Source organism: Hirundo rustica, chromosome Z (genome assembly GCF_015227805.2).
Source record: "Hirundo rustica isolate bHirRus1 chromosome Z, bHirRus1.pri.v3, whole genome shotgun sequence".
In the NCBI taxonomy this organism is placed as follows: Eukaryota; Metazoa; Chordata; class Aves; order Passeriformes; family Hirundinidae; genus Hirundo; species Hirundo rustica.
The window spans coordinates 6153697-6174533 of record NC_053488.1 but is presented as its reverse complement, the minus strand read 5'-3'; the positions used below and the strand labels follow the sequence as shown (position 1 = coordinate 6174533).

The window sequence follows — 20837 nt, the reverse complement described above, 5'->3', positions numbered from 1 at the left end:
GGGCTGGTCCTGTGTCTCAGGAGGGTGAGCAAGGCACCAACCAAGCTGTGGTGGTAACAAAATCTTACACAGATTTTCCACGGTACTAGGTGGGTTGTTGAGCTATTCCTGCCTCAGTTCCTCCTTCCTGGTTTTCAAGTGTTCATGCAGCAGCTGCTACTCTGGGAATGGGACTCCAGGGCCTTGTGTGATTAACTCTCTGTTGCCAAGGAGCATCTCTGAGGAGTGAGGGCTCCTGGCCCATGGAAATACACCTTGGTACGTGTGCTTGGCCATGCCGTGGTGTGTGTGGCGGCCACCACAGCTCCAGATGCAGAGCTCACCACATTTTTCCATCTTCTCCACCCTCCCTGTGGGCCCATTTGCAGATGACTGGCAAATAAACTCACACCTTCTTCGTCACTGGTGCCAAACTAAATAGTAAAAATGCAACAGGAAAAAACCCCAAAAGAACCCAAACAACAACAACAACAACAACCACCAAAAAAAACACCAAAAAACAACCATTCCAGATGAACTTGATTCAGTATTTCCGGACACCACTGAAGCAATCAGAATATCAATCAATACAGAAATATCAATCAATCAGAATATCAATCAATCAATACAGAAAAATGAGGCAAATACAGTGTTCTCTCGGTTTGTGTGTATGTAAGAAACTAGGAATATTCTTTTGGTCTGGGGCTGCCCCTTAGTGTCCTGCTGAAGAACTGCTTCTTCCAGATCTCAAGCCAGCAACAGCCGCCGAAGCTGCGGCAACCAAGGGAGAGAAACTCCCTCCTGTCTGCTCCAAGGCACACGTAGATGTTTCACTGCTGCTTTACTAGGGTAAGCTCTGTACAGGGGTCAGCATTGTCAGCAGCACACCAATCAAGAAGCATTATCCTTAAAAATTGTGGAGAAAAGAAATAACCATTGCACACAGCCTTGTTAGCTAGAGGTAAGAACTCTGCAGAGAATTTAGGTACTTATTACAGGTCAGTGTTAGAATGATGGGGGTTAGGCACATGATTTGCTGAAGTCAGGCCTTATATTCCACTAGTGGCCCTTAAAAACTCATCCCAAACTTACCACCTCCCAAGGGAAAAAGAAAGTTCAGAAGCACTTAAGGTCAATGCTCCTGTTTGGAGGGCAAATTTAGGAGAATTCTAGAGTAATGTAATGTTCTCCAGAAATGCTACAGGAGCATTCTGCAAACAGCCATGAATTCTTATCCAAGTGCAATGGGATCAGGAAACCTCAAGAGGGCATCAAGAGCTGATAGATGGTGAGGGTATAGAAGGAAGGGTTAAAAAAAGGTAAGGCCATGGCTGGAAGCCTAAGTCAGTAATTTGCAGGTGTTTCCACTGTGGCAGAACTTGGAGAGGTTCCCAGAGGACAGAGAAAGAGATATGTTGAAGGATCTGCCTCAGTCTGAAGTGAGGGTGGAAGATGCTATAGAACAGATTCTCAAACCAAGAGGTTACAAGCCAAGATGGGATGGAATCCAGCCTGGACCTCTAGAAGAATTTGAGGTGGATGAACAATGGGAGCCTCTGGCTCAGGACCACAGCAAGGAAAATCGGCTGGTGCAATGCCAAGTACTATCCAGAGAGTCGATGAACATTAGATCTGCTGTCATGTTGGATAAAGAGCAAGAGACCCACCTGAAAAGCAGAAGGGTGGGAACATGACTAAACACTGGGCAAAAGTAAAGAAGAGTCATAATGCAAATCTGCTTCCTGAAGGAGTTCATGTTGACTGACCTCCCTGATTACTGCCCACCTTGTTCCCAGAAAGCATTCCTCACTCTTAAGGAAATTAGGCTGCCACGGGACACAATGACAAGAAACACAAAGGAAATGGCTGACTGAAAGGTAATTAACGAAGAATAAATTATTGGGTTTTACAAGGGAACAGAACAAGCAATGGGGTCTCACAGGCACGTGTTCTGGAGGCAGCGCTAATCAATATGGACATTGGCGATTTCGGAAAGGGAAGGAGAATGAATGGATACTTTTTTTGTAGTTGATACAAGTTACACAGAGACAGAAGTTAAAGTTGAGCTGTAAAGGATGCAAGAGGATCTCATGAAATCAAGTGATATCGTGTCAGATAAGCTCTGAGTTGACTATGAGAATTCATGAGCGAGATCTTGTGGTTACTGCAAGTGAAAATGTTGGTTTGGTAAGAGCCTGAAAACAAACAAGGCTAGGAAAGAAGTGGAACACAAAAAACTAGAAATGTTTTCAGGCAACTAAGTTCAAGGGAAGCCCATTTATTCAACATCACGGCAGTCTTCCTACCTTCATCTTGCACTCAATACAGCAGGATTATAAGAGCAGCAAAGAAACAGGTTCTGTGTTAGAAAGAGCTAAATACACGAGACATCTCAGCCTGCAGAAGTATGTAACTGGGAATGTCAAAGAATTATGTATACTCAACAGAGAAGGTAAGAATTAATCATTCTTTGTGCTTACAGTACTCACTGGATGTCCTTACAGCTATTGAAGCTGCAGCTGCTCTGAGGGATCTGCTCCAGAAAAGTGAATTTCTGATGGTACTAGGAAAGGAGCTGGACCAATCCTACAGGAGCAATGCATGTCCCAGCAGGAACCAGTTTGAGCATTAGAGGGTGATGTGAATTAAGAGACAGAGGTAGTTAAGGTACAATTGGTTTAATTGTCTTTAAAAGACAAGGAAATTAGACAAGTTGGTTGTTCTTGGTTTAATGAACACCAAGAATGCCCCAGAGATATTTTGCAATGTGAAAATCAAGAACAGCTGAGATGGTGGAAGTAACAGAGAAAGTCAACTGGGCATAATTTCTTCTTCACACTTTAGAGTGTGGGGCTGCACGTTTTCTCTCCGTTTGGAGGAGAAATTGATAATACATGTGAAAAACGCCAATCACTTGTTTTAAAATTTTAAAAGTTTAGTAGTAAATAAGATGGTTATAAAAAATAGAATTAGAGTTAAAAAATTGAACAATTTTAGAGTTAGGACAATACGAGACAATAAAAAACACAGTTACAGACATCTGGGTGCCTCCTCCGAGCCACAAGCTCTGGAGAAGGACCCCTGCTAACAAAGGACCATCTCTTAAAAGCAATAGCCTGTTGAATATTCATATATTCCATACATGATGCATAAACTCTATTTAAACAAAGAACCGTCTCTGGTTAGTATCACTTTTTTCCTTTAATCTCTGTGGCATTCTCAAGGCTGAGAGAGGCAGGAGGAGTTGGTTTCTTCTGAAAAGGAAGAAGGAAATTCCTTTTTTCTCTGAAAGATTTACGTTTTCCTGTGGTTGGTACATAAAAACTACATTTTAACTACAAAACTTAGTTTGCTATACTATCAAAATATTAATACAACATCAACAATTAACACAACACATATAGTAAATATCTTGCGTAGAGCCATATAATATGCACTTTTCACATACACTATATGTTGTGTCAATACACTCAAGTGCATCAGCAAGATGCACCACCCCTTCTGTTGTGCCTCCATCCCTCCCTTTGCAGGGCAGCAGCAGGAGCTCCTGGCTCCCAAAGCCCTGGCAGGTGCCACGTGCAAGCTGCTCCTCATGCAAGCCGTACCTGGCCAGTCAGGGAGTTCCTTCGTGTCAAGCACTGTGATGGTTCCCGAGCTTCCTGTTGGTCTCTTGGCTCACACCCTTGGCCACACACTGCCAATGTCATACCACAGCCCTGTGTCACCTGGCACATCGCATGCCAAGGGGCTGGTGTAAGCCCAGCATGGTGACAGAGAACACACTTGCACTTTGTCCCTGGAAACAGCACAAACACCTTCTCAAGCCTTTGCCAGCACTTGCTACATGCTGCTGTTCTGATTCCTCTGTTTCACTTCTCCTTGCTTCTGCACCCCCATGAGTAACACCTGAAGGCTCTCAGCCCCTGCATTTGCAAAGGGACTCCCCCAGCTCTAGCAGCCTTCATTGCATCACAGTCTGCAGCACGAGCTTCCCTTACAAGGTTGTGCATCATTTCCCATCACCCTGCAACAGGAAGCCTGTTTTCTTTGGTGATCATATAGTTCACTTTCAAGACTGCTGCATTAGATGCACAAAATTAGTGTGAATGGAAAACAAAATTGCACTTCAGCAAACACCTTCAGTGTGTAAAACCAAGGATGCAGATGTTGGAAGAGACAAACCAAACACAGGTGGTTGCAGAACTATTACTCAACCCATACACATAATGGTTGAAATAGATCATCAAAATTCGGGGAAAAAAATGACAGAATCACCAAGGTGAATTAAAATGGGTGAATAAAAGTTTTGAAGGGTAGAAAGACTACAAAGCAATTACACTGAAAAGTGCACTATGTCCTACTAAAGTAAGCCATCATTTCTGCTGTAGAAAACAGAGCAGTCATCCACAAATCCAATTCTCTATTGCCTTCTGAAAGGATGTTATGTTTTATTGCTCTTGCTCCATTTTCCAAGTACTTCTATAACAAAGCCTTGAAAAAGGTGAGTTACATTCACAGCCTCCTCCTCATCCCCTCCCTGCCATGCTGAACAGTTATTACACCTTTTATCAATGTGTCTTCTCTTTACTTCAAAGAGTGACATAACACTGTTTAAACTCTTCCTTAACCACAGGACATTGTACAGGTTGCATTCAAACTCTGTGATGGCAGTAAGTTCTCCACATCTCTTATCACTGAGAGTTTAATAATGTTAATACTGTACCTTCCAAGAAGAATATATCACTCTAAACAGAAATTCCTTCATAATCAGATTAGTATGAATTTCTGTTATTTGTTTTTCAGATATCTGAAAATATCAGAGTCCCTGAGCTATGGAAAGGAGACTGTCAGTGACAAATATAATATGCAACAGTTTTGAATTTATGCTTTTACTTCCCCTGCAAGTTTTTTATTTGTTTGTTTGTGTGGGGTTGTGGTGGGGTTTTTTTTGTTTTGTTGTTGTTTTGTTGTTGTTGTTGTTTTGTGGTGGTTTGGGTGTTTTTTTTTTTTGCAGTAGAGCGACATTAGGTTTTACCTGTATGGAAAGTCTTTTCCAAATTAACTCTTTTGCCATCATTTAAAGGTCATTTTAAAGTTCATTGTCACTCTGTTATTTCCAGTGAAAGGACAATACACCAACACATATGCAGAGACTGGTGTACTTTTGACGATACAAAGCACTGCCATTCCTGAATTTAAGAGCTTGATGATATCACCATCCCTGCTTGTTCTCTTTTTCTAGAATATTCTGGTTTCTTGGAGCAATTGGCAGATACAAGAGGCTGGTGGGTTTGCAGGAGCAAGTTTATGCTACTATCTTCTTTCTACTGTGTTGAGTTGGATATTTAAATACATTCATTTTGGTACAAAAAGTGAAAGTATCCTTATTTTCAGATGGAAAGAAACAATCTCAAATACCTGAAACTCCTTGGAGTCATACTCTAGCAGAAGTATGTCAGAAACTACTATTATATCATAGTGGCTGCTGCCTTAACTGTACAGCCCTCTAATTATGGTACCGTTATTAATTACACACATTGTATCTTCCAGTGGTCATTGAACAGTAACAGGCACTGCTGCCTTTTATTCTAGGGATAATCTGTGTAAAATTATGCCACTCATGGAGCTTTCCAAAAATTAAAATTAGATGTTGTTGATCTGTGGAAAGTTCCTAAATGATATAACAAATTATGTAATTGTTTTTGTCAGGTGACTGAGCCCAGGCATTCCCCATTCTCCGTTCTTCAGGTCACTGCCAGAAGTCTACAGTAAAATGAAAGGCAGATGCTCTTGTTTTCTCTAATGATGCAATCCTACTAATGGGACAGGTCCAGCACTCTCAGTTGCTCCTGACTCACCTGACATGATGGGTTGCAGATCAAGAAATGCATCCTTGCCCATGTTCTGCTTACGATATCAAAGAGACAAGGACTTGCAGTGTCTTTTAAGAGTATTACCACTCCTGACTGAGGAAGATGAAAGTCTGGCTGAAAACGCTACGTATAAGGCTCTGGTTTTGCTCAAAGATTGATTCCTTTCAAAGAAGTACTTTTTGTTGTTGTTGTTGTTGTTGTTGTTGTTGTTGTTGTTGTTGAGTCCACTCTTGTGAAGCACCCTCAGCCCCCACCCTCAGCAGCACAGTTATTTGTAACTACAATGGCAATGGTGAATACGCATAATGTTACAGGTAGAAGTTGCAGGTGAAGCAACATTTCCACAATGAAAAGCTTTACATGGGCTCAGACACTCTGGAAATAAAGACTGAAATCAACTATCACTGACAATAAACTTCTGCGTGTCATACTATTCCAGAAATCTGGGGATTACAAGACTTAGTAACACCTCTTCTTGTTCAGATAAGCTTATGCTTTAGAGATTTGGTTTTAGCAGTGCTTTAAATCCAATTAAAAACAAAGGAGATTGAAAAATATTGTCAGAATACTCTGCTTCAAAAGTTACACTCCAGGAGCCCCATATCTCCCCAGCAACCTGCTTCCCTGATCCCAAACCTAGCAGGGCTATTTAATATCACCTGTTAAGTCCTTCTTCTCTTACATCAGGTATGTATGCGTGTTTGGAAATGGAGAATTACAAAATAAAGCAGAGCACAAGGAAACAGGATCGTTGTTCGTGCTTGTGCGTTTGTTAAAGAGAGTGTGCAATAACAGCTAGAAACAGGGGAGGGAGCGTTTTATCACAGTATCAGCTCTCTTTGCAAGCACTCAGAAAGTTAAACAAAGCACGACCCGGTATGTAACATTCTTTCCCCAGATGACGGACAGAGTCCTCAGCTAGTTCCTGAATACCACCGGCCTCCTCGTGCTTGGACCGACAGCTTGCTTGGCGAGTGACACGTTCCTCTCCCGCTCCGCTGAGAAGAGCCGTGCTCCTGCACCACGCCGTGTCCCTTTTGTCTGCCCACACAGCAACATTTCCCAGCGCCGCAAGCCTCCTGAAGCTGGGAGGCTGGTACGCAACAGGGCGGGTGTGATTTCAAGGCGGGCTGTCTACTCCACGGAAACACCAAGAGCCGAGGAACTTGCATCTCTGACTTTAGTGCAAAGGCTTCCACCCCTCATGGGGAAGCGGGTGCTCTGGGAGGGAGGAAAGAGGCTGCCAGGAATGACGAACTACGTCCCGCAGGCGTCTGCCTACTCATTTAGGTTGCATAGGTACTGAAGCAGAGATGTGTGTCTTGAGTCCGCTTCTGATTACAAAATGTGAAGAGTTCTCACTCACATTTTGGAATGAACTGCTCAGCAAAAAAGTTCCATGAGATCATGCTAAGGGAAATTGTGCATCAGCTGGCATAGGATGTGTGAACACTAGAGTGACACGGCTACCTGAACAAGAACACAAATGGTCCTCAAGCCACAGTGCCCCGTGGAGCCTTTGTTCTTCCCAATCACATCTGATAGGTCTGGTTCAGTTTGAGTGCTAGAACCAACAGTGACCCTAGGGCTGGTGCTCATGCCAAACACTGCTCAGACTTGAACCACACATGGAAGATACAAGGCTCTTGAAACAAGAGGGCTGCTGACATCTGTCCTTTCTAAAGGTCTACTATCTTGATTTGAGGTGCAAGCAGCGGAAGCCATGACCTTAGCAGCAAAGGCAGGTACTGCCATTTTCCCATGTCTGGGAGAAGTATCTCCACTCTCTGCTATCCCATGTCCTAGAGACAGAACCTTCTCCATCCACCTGCCCATGCCCTGCTATAGCAGTTACCAAACTGAAGATAGGTGGGGGTGGACTCTCTCTCTCCCCTTTCTCTTGCTATCTCTTTCTCAGCAGGCTTCTTGGCTCCTGCTGCAGAATTTGATTACACAGAGCTCACTGTGGGACGACTTCTGCTGATGCTGGAGCCAGCTCTACATCCTTCAGTAGCAAACCTTAACAAAGGCACCTGCGTTCTTCAGAGACATCAGACCAAACAGACCCTTGACAAGCAGTGCACCACCCATCACCTTTAGAGATTTCCTTTGTCATCTCCATTGCTGACCCTGCTAAACAAAATGCCGTGCTTGCTGGGAGTGCTGCAAGGCTCCTCAGCCTTGTCTGCTCACCCAAGGTCTGGCAGCCACTCAGGCGTTTACTGAGGATCATCTTACTGGCTATTGTTGTAGCATTCATAACTCTGCCTGTTTAACCAGTCATAGTGACACGAGGAGCTTCCAGGCAACCAGCCCAATACACACAATACAGTCTTCATAAATTATGATAGAGCAGTTCCATAACTTCTTTTCATCATTTCATTTTACCATCAAATCACTCTCCACAGCATACTTCACCCCAGCTCACAAATAATATCACCACAATACAGCCACCCCCAGCATTTCCAGCTGTGCTCCTGAAATTAACAGAGACACAGCAGTGACTTCAAACAAAAAGCAGGCAACTTTATTTAAACGGGATACAGCACCACCTGCCTCCAACATGTCCTGAATTAGTGCTAAGGGCTTGTCCTAGATACTTTTACACTTTGAACCATGTTGTCCAGCTCATCCACTCACGGAGAGCCAGACGGGTTTGCCAGACTTGGATTTGAAGACGAAATGTCAAGGGTCATGTTGTGTCAATCTGAAAGAATGCGCTAGTCCTGAGTCACCGCCAGCTAAATCCAGGGAACACCACAGTGTGGCGCTCCCTCCCGAGCCAGCGCGGTCATTTTGACTCAGCGACCGCTTCTTGTGCTTCCTTCATCTCGCCCTGGCTTTTTTAAGTGTATGACACGTGACACTCCTCAGGACATTAAGGAAACTCCTTCCTGCCATCAAACTTTATTTTTAAATTTATGTTCTTCAACTTAATTGTTTCATTCATTTCCTCTTATTCAGTGGGTTAGTTTCTCCAAAGAAGCCGCATATCCCTTTGTTTTACCCACCCAAATTACTCCTCTTTCCCAGCTGGTTACATATGCAGGCACAGGCTCCATAAAAGCGAGCTGGAGTCTCCACAGGATTATGTGATAGAGCAGTCCCCACTGCAGTCATTCAGCTGGGGAAGCATGGACCCAGCTGGTAAACCACAACACTGTGAGTACATACTGTCCTGAACTCAGACTACGAAGAAAGCATGAATATTAATGGTATTCCGCACTGCTACACTGCCATAGAGCTAAAAGGCAGCACAGCCCAAATGTTCAGGACTTCAGTGAATTAAGCCCTTACTAAGCAATGGGAACTATATACATATCACAAACTATGGAAGAGCATTAATCTCCTCTCCAAGAGACCACATGGACATTAAAAACCGGGTAAGTGCTATAAATGGGAAGGAGGGGGAAAGGGTATTATCAAGTAAACAGTACTTCAGATTCAAACATACTGAACTCTGTTCGCAGCAGTTTGCTCCTTGAAGGTGAGGCACAAAGCTGGAGTGCAGTTGCTGAACCAAATGTAGCTGATAACTGCAACAGATACCAAGTTTGTTCTCAGATAGAGCACTCAACTGTTGATGCATGCTTGGCAATTAAAACCCTGCCAGCTTTAAGAATGACTATAAATTGATTTTTAGAACTGCCATAAAATAGACATCCCTCCTGTCCATTGTTACCCCAGAGGTCTCTGTACCAACTGACTGGTCATGGCAGTTGTAATACCTGGAAGTGACCTACTGATAGAGCTGAGAGTTGTTACTGGGGTATTTCTCTCAAGTTTCAGATGTAGACTGGCAAAATTTAGGCTTTTCTTCTCCTCCCACATTTTGTTGCCTTGCTTCATTATGCAAGTGCTCATTAATGCTCTTTGCTGCATATTACTAACACTTTTGAAACGAAGGATTGAGGTTTAGTCCGTATGTGCTACCTGCATGTCATGTTGTTGACATGCAGGCCTCCACAGACCTAACTTTCCAGCAGTGCTCTGTTTTACAACACATGTAATAATCTCATGGAGGCCAGGTGTAGCAAGTTCCACCACAAAGGTGCAGTCTGTAGGTTACAGCTAACTTAGGGCTCTAGCCCTGGGTCTGGTAATCAGAGATTGCGTTCGTTCTCTCCTGTGCAATCCTATGCTCTGGCAAAAAGCAATACCCAGGTGAGCACCACGCTGACACAAGTTGCACGTAGCATTCAACAGCTGTGAATCTTGAATGTTGAATGAACAATGTGGCAGGGAAGCAGAGACATGGGAGTGGACACACTAGCTCTCTCTGCATTTGGAATGCTGTCTCTGTGTTGAGGTATAGACACTGGAGATTGGCTCTGACAGGATTTAGTCACAGACCAAAGTCGTAGACCTTGGTACCACTGAGCTGACTCTTTGTATTACAGCAGCAATCCCAGGTTCATGGAACTCCCGTGCAGCTATGAACCTATCTCCATGTTCATGCAAATAGGCCTTTCTCCCTTTTCCTGGCCTCCAAAGAGTTGGCCAGACCACCAGGGAAGCTGGTTCCAGACACACTTCAATGAGTGAAAAGTCCAAGCCACAAAAGCTAGCACTAGATCAGTGAGTTCTCATGGATTGATGGAAGTGGTCACAGTATCTCTGCACAACATTCCATGCATCCTTCACAATCTCTAGTCTTTTTTTCCATTATCTGAAGCATCTCCACCTCCCTTGTCCTGGATAACAGAGAGCTGACTGTGTAGCCAGCCTGCTGTACTGGTCCTGCTAGCAAACAGTGCCTGGAGAATGTTTACCTGCAAACCTAAAGAAGGTTATCACTCCTGAGACAAGACGTGTAGGTAATACACACTGTCCTGGCAGTTGTTGAATCAAAATGGTGATGACTACTGTGCTTATGCCATATTTAAGAGTGATGCTGTTTGCTAACCATGTTCAAAGAGCCTATCACAGATCAAATACATCCGTAATGAAACTTGGATCCCAAATGGCTGCTATTGTAGGTAAGCATCATGCTGCTTGAGTCCCAGGCCAGCTACAACTTAACATGCTAAATGTCTTCAGTCATCATACTGCAGACAAAATGAATGCTAACCTTGGCGGGCCCAGGTGGTATTCACAGAGGAGTTATGAAAAAAACTTAGACAAAATAGCTGAATTATTAATCAAAGTGTGTTATCTCTTGCCAAAATTATATCTGAATACTGGGAGCCAATGCTGTAATCAAGAAAAGGTTCTGACATGACAAGAAAAATATAGTTCCATGAGCTCAGCATATGTACTGAGCACTTAGTGAAAAGCCTAAGAAGGGACATCACTATGCAACTTAAACCTTTCTGGTAAAAGTCACCACTGTTTTTGTAGAGAAGTCTGGACTTAAAAAATTTTGTGGAGTTCTTGGAAGAGGCCAAACACAAATGGAGATAAGGGTGATCCAGCACATCCAGTCTACCTCGATTTCCAAAAGACTTTTTGTCAAAATTTCTGATCAAAGACTTTCAAACAAAGTAGGCAGCCATGTTATAAGAGGGAAGGTTGTTTTGGAATAGCCATTTACCAGGCAAAAAATACACAGTAGTAGAAAAACAGTCTTCACTATGCCAGTAACTCACCTGTGGTGCTATACCTGTACTGTTTTGCACATTTATAAATGGTCTGAAGAGTAGAGAACTGAGGAGCAAAAGTTTGCTGCTAACATTCTAACTTAGCCTACAGAACTGTGACTTGTGAAATGACTGTAACCAATCAGGAGAGAGATGTAATTACAGGCAGCTGCATAAAAACATCAGTTCATGGCTAAGGAGTTAAATTTTAGGGGAAGCAACACAGTGCGAAACAGAAGTCATCACTGTACCATCCACAGCTCAAGTACTATGTGTCATTTGGAGACTGTGTCCCAAACACGGGACACAGTTGTTTCCTTTATGTGGGACTTTCCCATTTCCATGGGAAGGTCTCAGATAAAGGAAACAAGACTATTGCTGAGAGTAGTTGACAGGGAGGGAACTGCCTATGACACCTCAATGTGCAAAGTACCGAAAAGGGAATACGATACTGGCTTACAAAATTTCAAGTGGATGGACAAGACAGTTAGGGACTTATTCACATTATCTTCTCCTTTGGGAGTGAGGCCACTCAGTGAAGGCAGTGGGTCTTGATTCAAAGTGAATAAAGTGAGGTTGACAACATGACACTCAAATTAGGGCAGCCAAATTAGAGTTAAGGAAATTCTCATGCTGAAAGTAGCAGGATGTTGAGAGAGTATGATGGGGAGTGTGATTCTTGGCTGTGCTGGTTTTACTCCTACCCATGTATCTACCTCTAATTTTTCTGTTGCTGTTACTAAGAACATTTGTCACAGACAGTCCTCAGCAGCAGCTTTCCTCACAGCTGCAAGGAGCTTAGCTCCTTTTTTCTGAACTTCAGAGCACATTTCAACTATGCTCCAAAGTGCAGCACACAAGTGGTGCTGGCCACATCTTCTGTGCACCTGGTATGTCGGCCAGGTGCCTTGTGCCGCAGTCCTGCTGTTTTCTTGACATGTCCCTTGATGCCTAGCTTCTTGTTGACCTCCAGAGGCACAGGTGAGATTACTCTGGCAGAGCTGGATCTACCCTGAGCCAGAGTGAGCAGAGCCATTCCTACAGCCATGGGTGGAGGCTTGCTCCCTGCTGCTCGGGAGGTTTGCAGCTACCGTGCTCGGACTTGCCTTGCAGTTGCACAGTGGAAGCACGTCGGTGGCGAGAGAGTCCAAGCCTCTCTCTTGTTCTGAACAAAGAGTTCATCCAGCAAAATAACCAAATACTGTTCCAAGCCAGAAGTAAACTTTCCACCATCCTCCTGGTTTAACTTTAACCCAGAACTGATCCAATCCACCCCAAGGTCACACTTGCTTGTGACAGTATGAGGAAACAGCGTGACCACACAGTTGGGTTAAGGGAAAGGCTCATCTACTTCTCAGGTACAGCATAAGCTTGAGCTGCGTGTGAAAGCTTGACACGATGCACATAAAATACACTGATTTTCAACTCCATGATGCTTTCATGAATGTTGCACTGATTATTTTTTTAGCATCTAAACCTTTAATCAGCAATAGGTAGGGAGAATTTTTTGGTTCTCTTAGTGTTTGAATGGCAAAGTTGGCACTGTTCAGGAATATATTTATCATAAGCTGAAGACAATCACCTTTATACCAACCAACCCTGCCCAAGAGTACAGCCTCCCCTTCTCTACCCCCCCACCAAAAAAAAAAAAAAAAAAGGTTTAAGCAACCACCTCCACCTGGCTGCACAGGCATATAATTGCCTATTCAAGTAACTGAATCAGATTGAATGAACACCCAGCCTAGTCTAACTGCTTTGTTAATTGAAGCAAACTAATTTATGCTGAATTCAGGATAAGGATCTGCTATATAGCTACAACAGAGGGAAAAACTTCACTGAAACAACTGTGAGCTCCTTGAATAGTATTCTCCAAAATCCATCACACGTTGTAGAACCTCATTTTAAAAATAAATCATTCTATTTATTAAAATTTCTTTCTCAAGAAGCTTTCAAGATACTGCAGTATCATCTAATTCTTACTTGTGTCATTGGCAGACCTCCACTGTTGTCACAGGCATGAAATATCCTTCATTGCAACCTACTTTGCCAACCTGCAGATGAAGGCTAGAAGAGAGAAATGGTCAAGAGGATAAGCCCTTTCCTTCACATGAGCTGCAATAGAGTTGTCCAACTGATTGACAGGAAAGAAAAAATGAAGTGAGTATAGATACACAAACACTGCTTAATGCACTTCTGATGAAATAATGACTAGAAATAAATCTTGTCCCCAAAAAGATAGGCTATATTAAGCATGTTATATTTCAGACGTTTTAACAGTCATCTGTGAATCATGAGCAGTCTCTTTGTGGTATTATACAGACACTCACTGACAATTTATCATCTTTACAACACACAGCCTATAACCTTTGCACTCCTGACAGAGCACACATAGGTCTGTAAGAACTGGATGCCCTTTCTTCATATTACGCACTACCGCATATGGAGCGGGAAGCATACTGGGCTGTTTAGCAAGACAAAGGGAACAGATTATGGTAAGAGTTCAGACAGCCTTTTGTGAAGACAGTGTAACTGTTCCTTCCAAATTCCTCCAGTAAACTCTGGCCTCTTATGTACAGGTGTTTTCCAGTAAGGGTGCTAACATCTTCAGTAATAAATATGCAATTATTTCCCTGCATTTGTCAGGAAACAGGAAGAGAAAACTGTTTATGTCCGAGAAGAATTTGTATTCCATGTCATACAGCTGTAAAATCTCCACTCCTTAATGAGACATGTTATTATCTTAATAAGACATTGCTACTTTAGCTTGGTCCTCTGAAATACTATCACAAAACATCTTACTTTCATTGCTCTCTAAACAAAAGCGTCATTAGGTAAATTTTACTCTACCCATTTAGACATTACAGCTACAGTTGTCGTGCTTATAATTAACTGTCAGGAATATAATTTTCGTTATGTGAGCCCAGGCAAGTTGAACTACTTTTGAAGTGCATGTAAAAGGACAAAAGAAAGCACCCAACTCAAATGTGTTATAAAAAAAAAATCTTATTTAGATGTCTTAAAAAATACAAGGCACATTTTATAAAATCAAATAGCTATCCATCAAAACTCTGTTGTATATCCCCATATAAGATCATGTACTGGCAAATGTTAAGTAACAGTGGATAATCTCAACTAACATTTTATCCCAGTACTAGCTGATAACAAGATCAGCTTGTCAGCTCAAATAGGATAACATTATAAGCTTTTGCTATGTTAGTATTTACAGCACAGTAACTTGGAAAACAATATATAAATTATATTATACCAAAGATAACAAGCAGTCTAATCCAAGATGGCGAAATGGATTCTCCTCTACTTCTCTCTACGGCTTCAAATGATGTTCAGTGTAAGCAGGTACACAGAGAAAGGTCCTATACACAATCTATTCAGATGCTTAATACATTAGTTACAGTTCAACAAAACAGATTTTTCTGGTAATTAAAAATACCAACAATACTGCATAATGCTCCAGGGACATTTTGCTTTCAAGCAACTTTTATACTCAACAAGAACGTCTTCAGCCACAACTCACTTCTAGGTCAGCAGCATTTTTGCACAGCATCTGAAATGTCTTTTTTATCCCCCCCAGTTTCCCAGGAAGATCTATCTGCTTATCATTTCTACACAGAATAAGAAACTGTCAGTTCCAAATTCCAGGCTTCAGCGTAATTAAAATGCAGAGGTGTTTCTTCAGACTCTGTTGTACAAAGTAAGTCTATTGTCACTCACATCCTTTCCTCAGTAATAATAGAACTTCACTTTTCTAAGACTAAACTCAGTAGGTTGATTCATTGGTCCTATTTGAGTTTGATGAATAAGAACTTGATTTCTTGGGGTACCTGCTTGACGAGAGAGACACTTGCATCCTCTGTGTAGTTCGCACACTTCGGCAAAGAAGAGCATATTTAAGGTTGTCTCTGAAGTCTTTTGAAATATAATAATAGATGAATGGGTCAATACAACTATTCAAAGTGGAAAGACACAGCGCAGTTATGTACCACACATACAGATGGCTCTGGCTGTAGGCTTTGAGGAGTGAATAGTGCACAATAATCAGCACATTGCTAGGTGTAAAACAGATGAGATACATGGACAAGACAACAATAACGAGTTTGATCGCTCTTTTTCGTTTCTTCCCAGTGCTTACATCTATGATGGAAGCACTCAGGGTCTTAATCATTAGAACATATGCAAAAGCAGTGATGATAGCTGGGATTAAGAAGAGTCCAGTTGCAAGTGAGAGAAAATAAGTGAACATATCATGAGCCAAAACATTTTCAGGCAACACATCATGGCAGGTTGTGATGTTAAGATTTGAAATATATGCCGTCTGATTAACAAGATACAATGGAATGGTGCCCAAGAAAATCAGAACCCAGATAGCAATGGAGATACCCAAAGCAATTTCTGATTTCTTTTTTGAATTTACTATGGGGTTCACTACAACCCAATACCGTTGTACACTGAGACATGTCATAAAGAGGATAGAACAGTACATATTTCCATAGAAAAACCCAACAAACACTTTGCAGAGACCTTCACCAAATAGCCAGTTATTGCCATTTAGATGGTATGAAATCTTCAGCGGGAACCAGACAACAAAAAGAAGGTCTGCCAAAGCCAAGTTAACCATATAAATCACAGCTGGATGTTTCTTCTTTGTCCGGAAAAAAAAGACCCAGAGGGCCATGGCATTGCTTGGCAAACCAATTATAAAGACAAAGATATAAACAATGGGAAGAAAAACTGTAGTCAGCTTTCCTGTGAGGACTTCTGCTACAAATTCATCCACCTTGTATAACTCTTCAGAATCATCTGCACTTGGAACCTTCTGGCCAATGAAACTTCTTCCTTTTGATCTGCTGGATCCATTATTCTCTAAAATTAAAAAAAAAAAAAAAAAAAAAGTTGTTGCTGTTGTTGAGGTACAGACTTTTCTCCCTTTTAAAAAAGAAACTAGATACAGTGGTTTACTCTGAACATTTACAGATAGCCTTATCAACAGAAAAATTTAGACTGATGTTCAAAAACATGACAATTTATCTTCCCTTTCTTTTAAATTTATTATTCAAAAGACAACTTTTACCCCTTCAAGACTTCAAACTTTCTACCAGAAACCAAAACACTCTCCCAGAACACTTTTCCACCAGTGATATTAAAAATGCCTTGTTAAAACAGGCTGTTGGATGTTCCTACCAGCTGAACAGCTACAGCAGAAACTGCTTCAACTACCCCAGGGCACCATTAGCTTTTCACACAACAGCGCCAGACCACCTGAGTGCTGGGACTTAGAGAACTTCACAGCAAGCTAATTCAATTGCAGTAGAAGCTTTGCCAGTTTAGATGGCCCAAAAATCAGGTATGCAGTAAAAATAGAACGCACTACCTTCAGACAAGCTAAAACTGCAAGTCAGAACGCCACGTCCAAAGCCATGCCCAGGTGATCTCAAGGGGAGTGCAGTGTTTCTGAACAGAAACTTGCACACACTAATTCTGTGCATGAAGTTGCAATTCAGTCCCCATCTGAGACCTCCCTCAAGAGAGACACTCTTGAAGTATCAGGTGATAGAGCTGACAGCTAAGGCTGCTCCATACACAAACTACTGTCACTACAAGCTTTGCTCCGCCTCTTCAAATGCTGTGGGAGCTTACAAACCATATGGGTGAGCCAGGGGTTCCTGACTGCTGGCTCCTGTAGGACAGACTTTGGACAGCCCAGTTTGGAACCCCTGCACACACAGCACAGTCCTCCTCTGCTGACAGGCTAAACCGCATAAGCAATGTCCTGGAATGCACACCATTCCAAAAAGTCAGACATTCACCTACATACAGCTAAAACTGTATGGACGTGGAAGCTGGCTGGTTTAGGGAGGATTATTTGTGGATACCAGTATTTGTGGATTTATTTAGCCAAAGCTTCTATCAATATTTGTGGATTTATTTAGCCAAAGCCCCCCAACTGGAATATAAAAAGAGTCTTTTTGAATACCTGAACAGTGAACAGCCATGAAGAATGTTGAAGCATGGCCCCTTTGTTAATAAATGATACATTTACCAAATGAAAAAATGCTTACACCTTTCATTTTAAAGAATTCTTATACAAGAAATATAGAAATGTAAATACAGAACTGTGTATGCATTCCTTTCAAATTATAACTGCAAAAGTCTGATGTACAGTATTAGACTGTTGTTTAATTAATTTAATTAGGTTGCTGTTTACACCCTGCAACCTTCTGAAGATGTATACAGAAACACACACATATTGACACTCCTCAGAGTCTTGAATTAAGTTGACCTAGATCCACTTGAGCACTTAAAAATCTCCAGGCCCAGGCAGCCTTCACTGGAAAACTGAGGTGCAAGAAAACTTTTTGCCTGTATGACAGCATGAACAAATCTTTGCAGCAGACTGCATGAAGACAGGGGCTTAAATTATACTAACAAAACCACCACCCTAAATAAAATTGATCCAAACGCCAAATAGTCATTTTTGGTCTATATGTGGTATAATGACAACAAAGCAGAATTATAACAATTCTCCATTCAGACATTCAAGCCCCATGGTCACATCAGCAATACTGTTCATGACTGCAAAGTTTAATTATAATGTGACAATCCTAGCTCCCTAGGCTGAGAGAACTCATAAAATCAGCCTAAAGGACATAGCTTACAGATACCAGGTACCAAAATAATAATGAGCTAGGCAATGCTGATTTTCTTAGGCTTACAGCTCAGCTGAGAAAGATCCTAGAGGTGTTTTGAAGCAGACCCTATACGCTAAGTTGACAGCAGTGATCAGGATACAGCAATAAAATGCACCACGCAGTGCAATGTTAAAGAACCTGTCCATCAGAAAGTGGTCGATGCAATCAAATTGCAGTCATGCTATTTTTATTCCATTCCAAAGACTTAAATTATTGTAGAGAACTTCTAGAAGAATAAATACTACCACTTTGCTCTTACTAATGCTTTGTGTTCCGGTATAAAACAACGCTTTGCAATTGAAGTTCAGAGGTTAGGTAGAAAAAATAAAAGCCTAAAGTGCTAGTGTGAGACACTACACTAAGAGCTACACTGAAGGGGAAGCACAGATATCTGAACCACAGACAGGACTTTGTATTGGAAGAGTGTCAGAATAGATACAAAGGTTTGTTTTATTCTACTTTGTAAGACATAGAGATTTCAGGGACCAGCTCTTGTTTTTATGCTTACTTCAATCCGAGCCTCAAAAGTTCTGACTACATATACTGGGCAGCTTTTTTCAGTTCAAATAGCAACCTATAGTATAAGGAGACAGTGTCCTGTTTCCTTGCAGTTAACACTCCCTCACCCAGCAACCGGTCCTTTGTTAGGTATGTGCATTTCTACATCCTTTTCTTACTCTTTCACCACTTGCCGTTTTCCATAACAATCGAGCTCTTTTCCAAGACGAGTTTCACCCTGCTTGACTCACATACAGAGAATGCAGTTGACTTGCTAATCTGCCCACGGGAAAAGCGTACTCTCTCCTCCCACAAAAGACTGTTTCAACACCTTTGCTATTTGTCCAGAAGATATAACCCACTACACATACCAAACACAGGATTATGCCTACCCTGCAGACACAAAAGCGACAGCAGCACGGAGTATCCAAAAATTAACTACTTTACTCATGGTAGTAATACTCCCAATAGGACTGAAGTTAAGATTATCCTGGTTTTTGGATCTGCAACTTCTCTCCCTCTTCCCCGAGAATTCTAAATTCCTCACTCAGTCCAGGTCAGACAATTAGGCTACTAAACAGCAGTTTAATCTCAGGAACTCTGCTCTGAACACAATTTGCAACTACCTACCATCTGTCTTCCTTGAGAAAATATGACGCATGCTTGGCTTCAAAACGTGTATGATGTATATTCTATGCTTGGTTTCAATATTTACACAATCTTTACGTACATAATTTTATTAGGTAAATAAAGCCGGTATGAAGTATAGAAGGACACAGTGCAAAGGCATGTACAGATATGGCAACGGGGTCTATTATAAAGGGTGGTGAAAAATTAACTTCATGCAGTGAAATATTAATATGAATGACACTTCAGGTTTTTTCCTCAAACTGCACCTATGTTCAACAAGCAACAGCACAGACTGAAAATTTAAAAAGAAACCTAACATTTTAGATCAGGAAAAAAAAAAAAAAGAAAAAAAAAGAAAAGAAAAAGAAGAAAGAAAAGAAAAACCCAAAACATGGTCTTTAAAGCTTTTTCATGTTTATCGTTAGGGCGGGGAGGGGGGTTGCTGGAAGGGGGATACAAGAAGAGGGGCATTTTACAAGGCCACTAGGTGACAGCACCAGACGGAATGGTTTTCAATTGAAAGACAGCAGCTTTAGACTAGATAGTAGGAAGAAACTCTTTATGTGAGGGTGATGAGGCGCTGGAACAGGCTGCCCAGAGAAGCTCTGGATGCTCCGTCCCTGGCAGTGTCCAAGGCCAGGCTGGACGGGGCTCTAACCAACCTGGACTAGTGGAAGGTGTCCCTGCCCATAGCGGAGAAGGGGTAGAAACTAGATGGAAGCTTTACGGTCCTTTCCAAGCCCGATCGTTCCACGGCTCTCTACAAGGCGGGTGAAGCCAAGCCCCACGCGTCCCACAAGCCCTGAGGGGGCTGCTCGCCGCGCCCGGTTGCTCGCCCGTGAAGCGCCTTCCCTCCCCGCCGGGGAGCCCTGCCCGCGGGTCCCGGCAGCCACACCGCCACCTGCACGAGCTTTCCGACCCGCTAGACTTCGCAGAACCCCGCCCCGTCCGCCCCGGGCTCCCCGATCCCCAGCCAGGCCAGACATCTGTCCCGCCGAGCGCCCCGCCGTGCCCCTGCCCGCAGCTGAGGGGCAGCCGCGCCCGCCGGGGGCGCCGCGCTGGCCGCCCGCGCCGATCCCAGCCGAGCTCACCTTTAGCAGCGGCGGCAGCTTCCAACAGAGCACAGAGCAGCAGCACCAGCAGCAGGCGCGAAGCCATCCTCCCACCACGCTCCGGCCGCCGCCGCTCCGCCCGCGCTCCTGACCGGTTTCACCTGATACCTGAGCGGGGCGGGCCGGAGGGCGCGGCCGCGCTCGGGAGCAGCCCCGCGGCGGGCGGGGCCGGCCCGGGCCCTTCCCTCACGGCGGAGGGTGGCGGCGCCGTCCCCGAAATGGTGGGAGTCGCTGCCCGCCGGCTCCGTTCCGCCCAGCGCGAAATGGCGGATCGTCCGCAGCCCCCGCGGGCGGTCGGTCCGCTTCAGCCCGACGCTGCCGACCGGCGGAGCGGCTCCCGGGGGTCCCGGCTCTTAACTGCCCGTCCCGGAGGCCTCCGGTGAGCTCTGCCCGCCGGGGCTGCGCTGTGAAGGGCCCCCGAGTGCCCAGTACGGCTGAGCAGCGCGGCTGGAGCGGCCGCCG

The 20837-nt window shown here is 43.3% G+C and overlaps 1 protein-coding gene across 1 annotated transcript; it reads right to left on the bottom strand.

Annotated features, from left to right (window-relative positions):
* Positions 1-14414: 14414 nt before the first annotated feature.
* Positions 14415-20494, bottom strand: F2RL1 (F2R like trypsin receptor 1). Its single transcript, XM_040090254.2, has 2 exons — positions 20355-20494; positions 14415-16309 (listed from the first exon to the last, which is right to left on the bottom strand). Exons 1-2 carry the CDS (start codon positions 20419-20421, stop codon positions 15207-15209), a joined length of 1170 nt encoding a protein of 389 aa, XP_039946188.1. The 5' UTR covers positions 20422-20494; the 3' UTR covers positions 14415-15206.
* Between the last annotated feature and the right edge of the window lie 343 nt (positions 20495-20837).

Coding starts and splice junctions, on each gene's coding strand:
- F2RL1 (XM_040090254.2), bottom strand. CDS start 20,421: ATGGCTTCGCGCCTGCTGCTGGTGCTGCTGCTCTGTGCTCTGTTGGAA. Junction 16,310..20,354: donor AGCTGCCGCCGCTGCTAAAG/GTGAGCTCGGCT, acceptor TTTTAATTTTAG/AGAATAATGGATCCAGCAGA.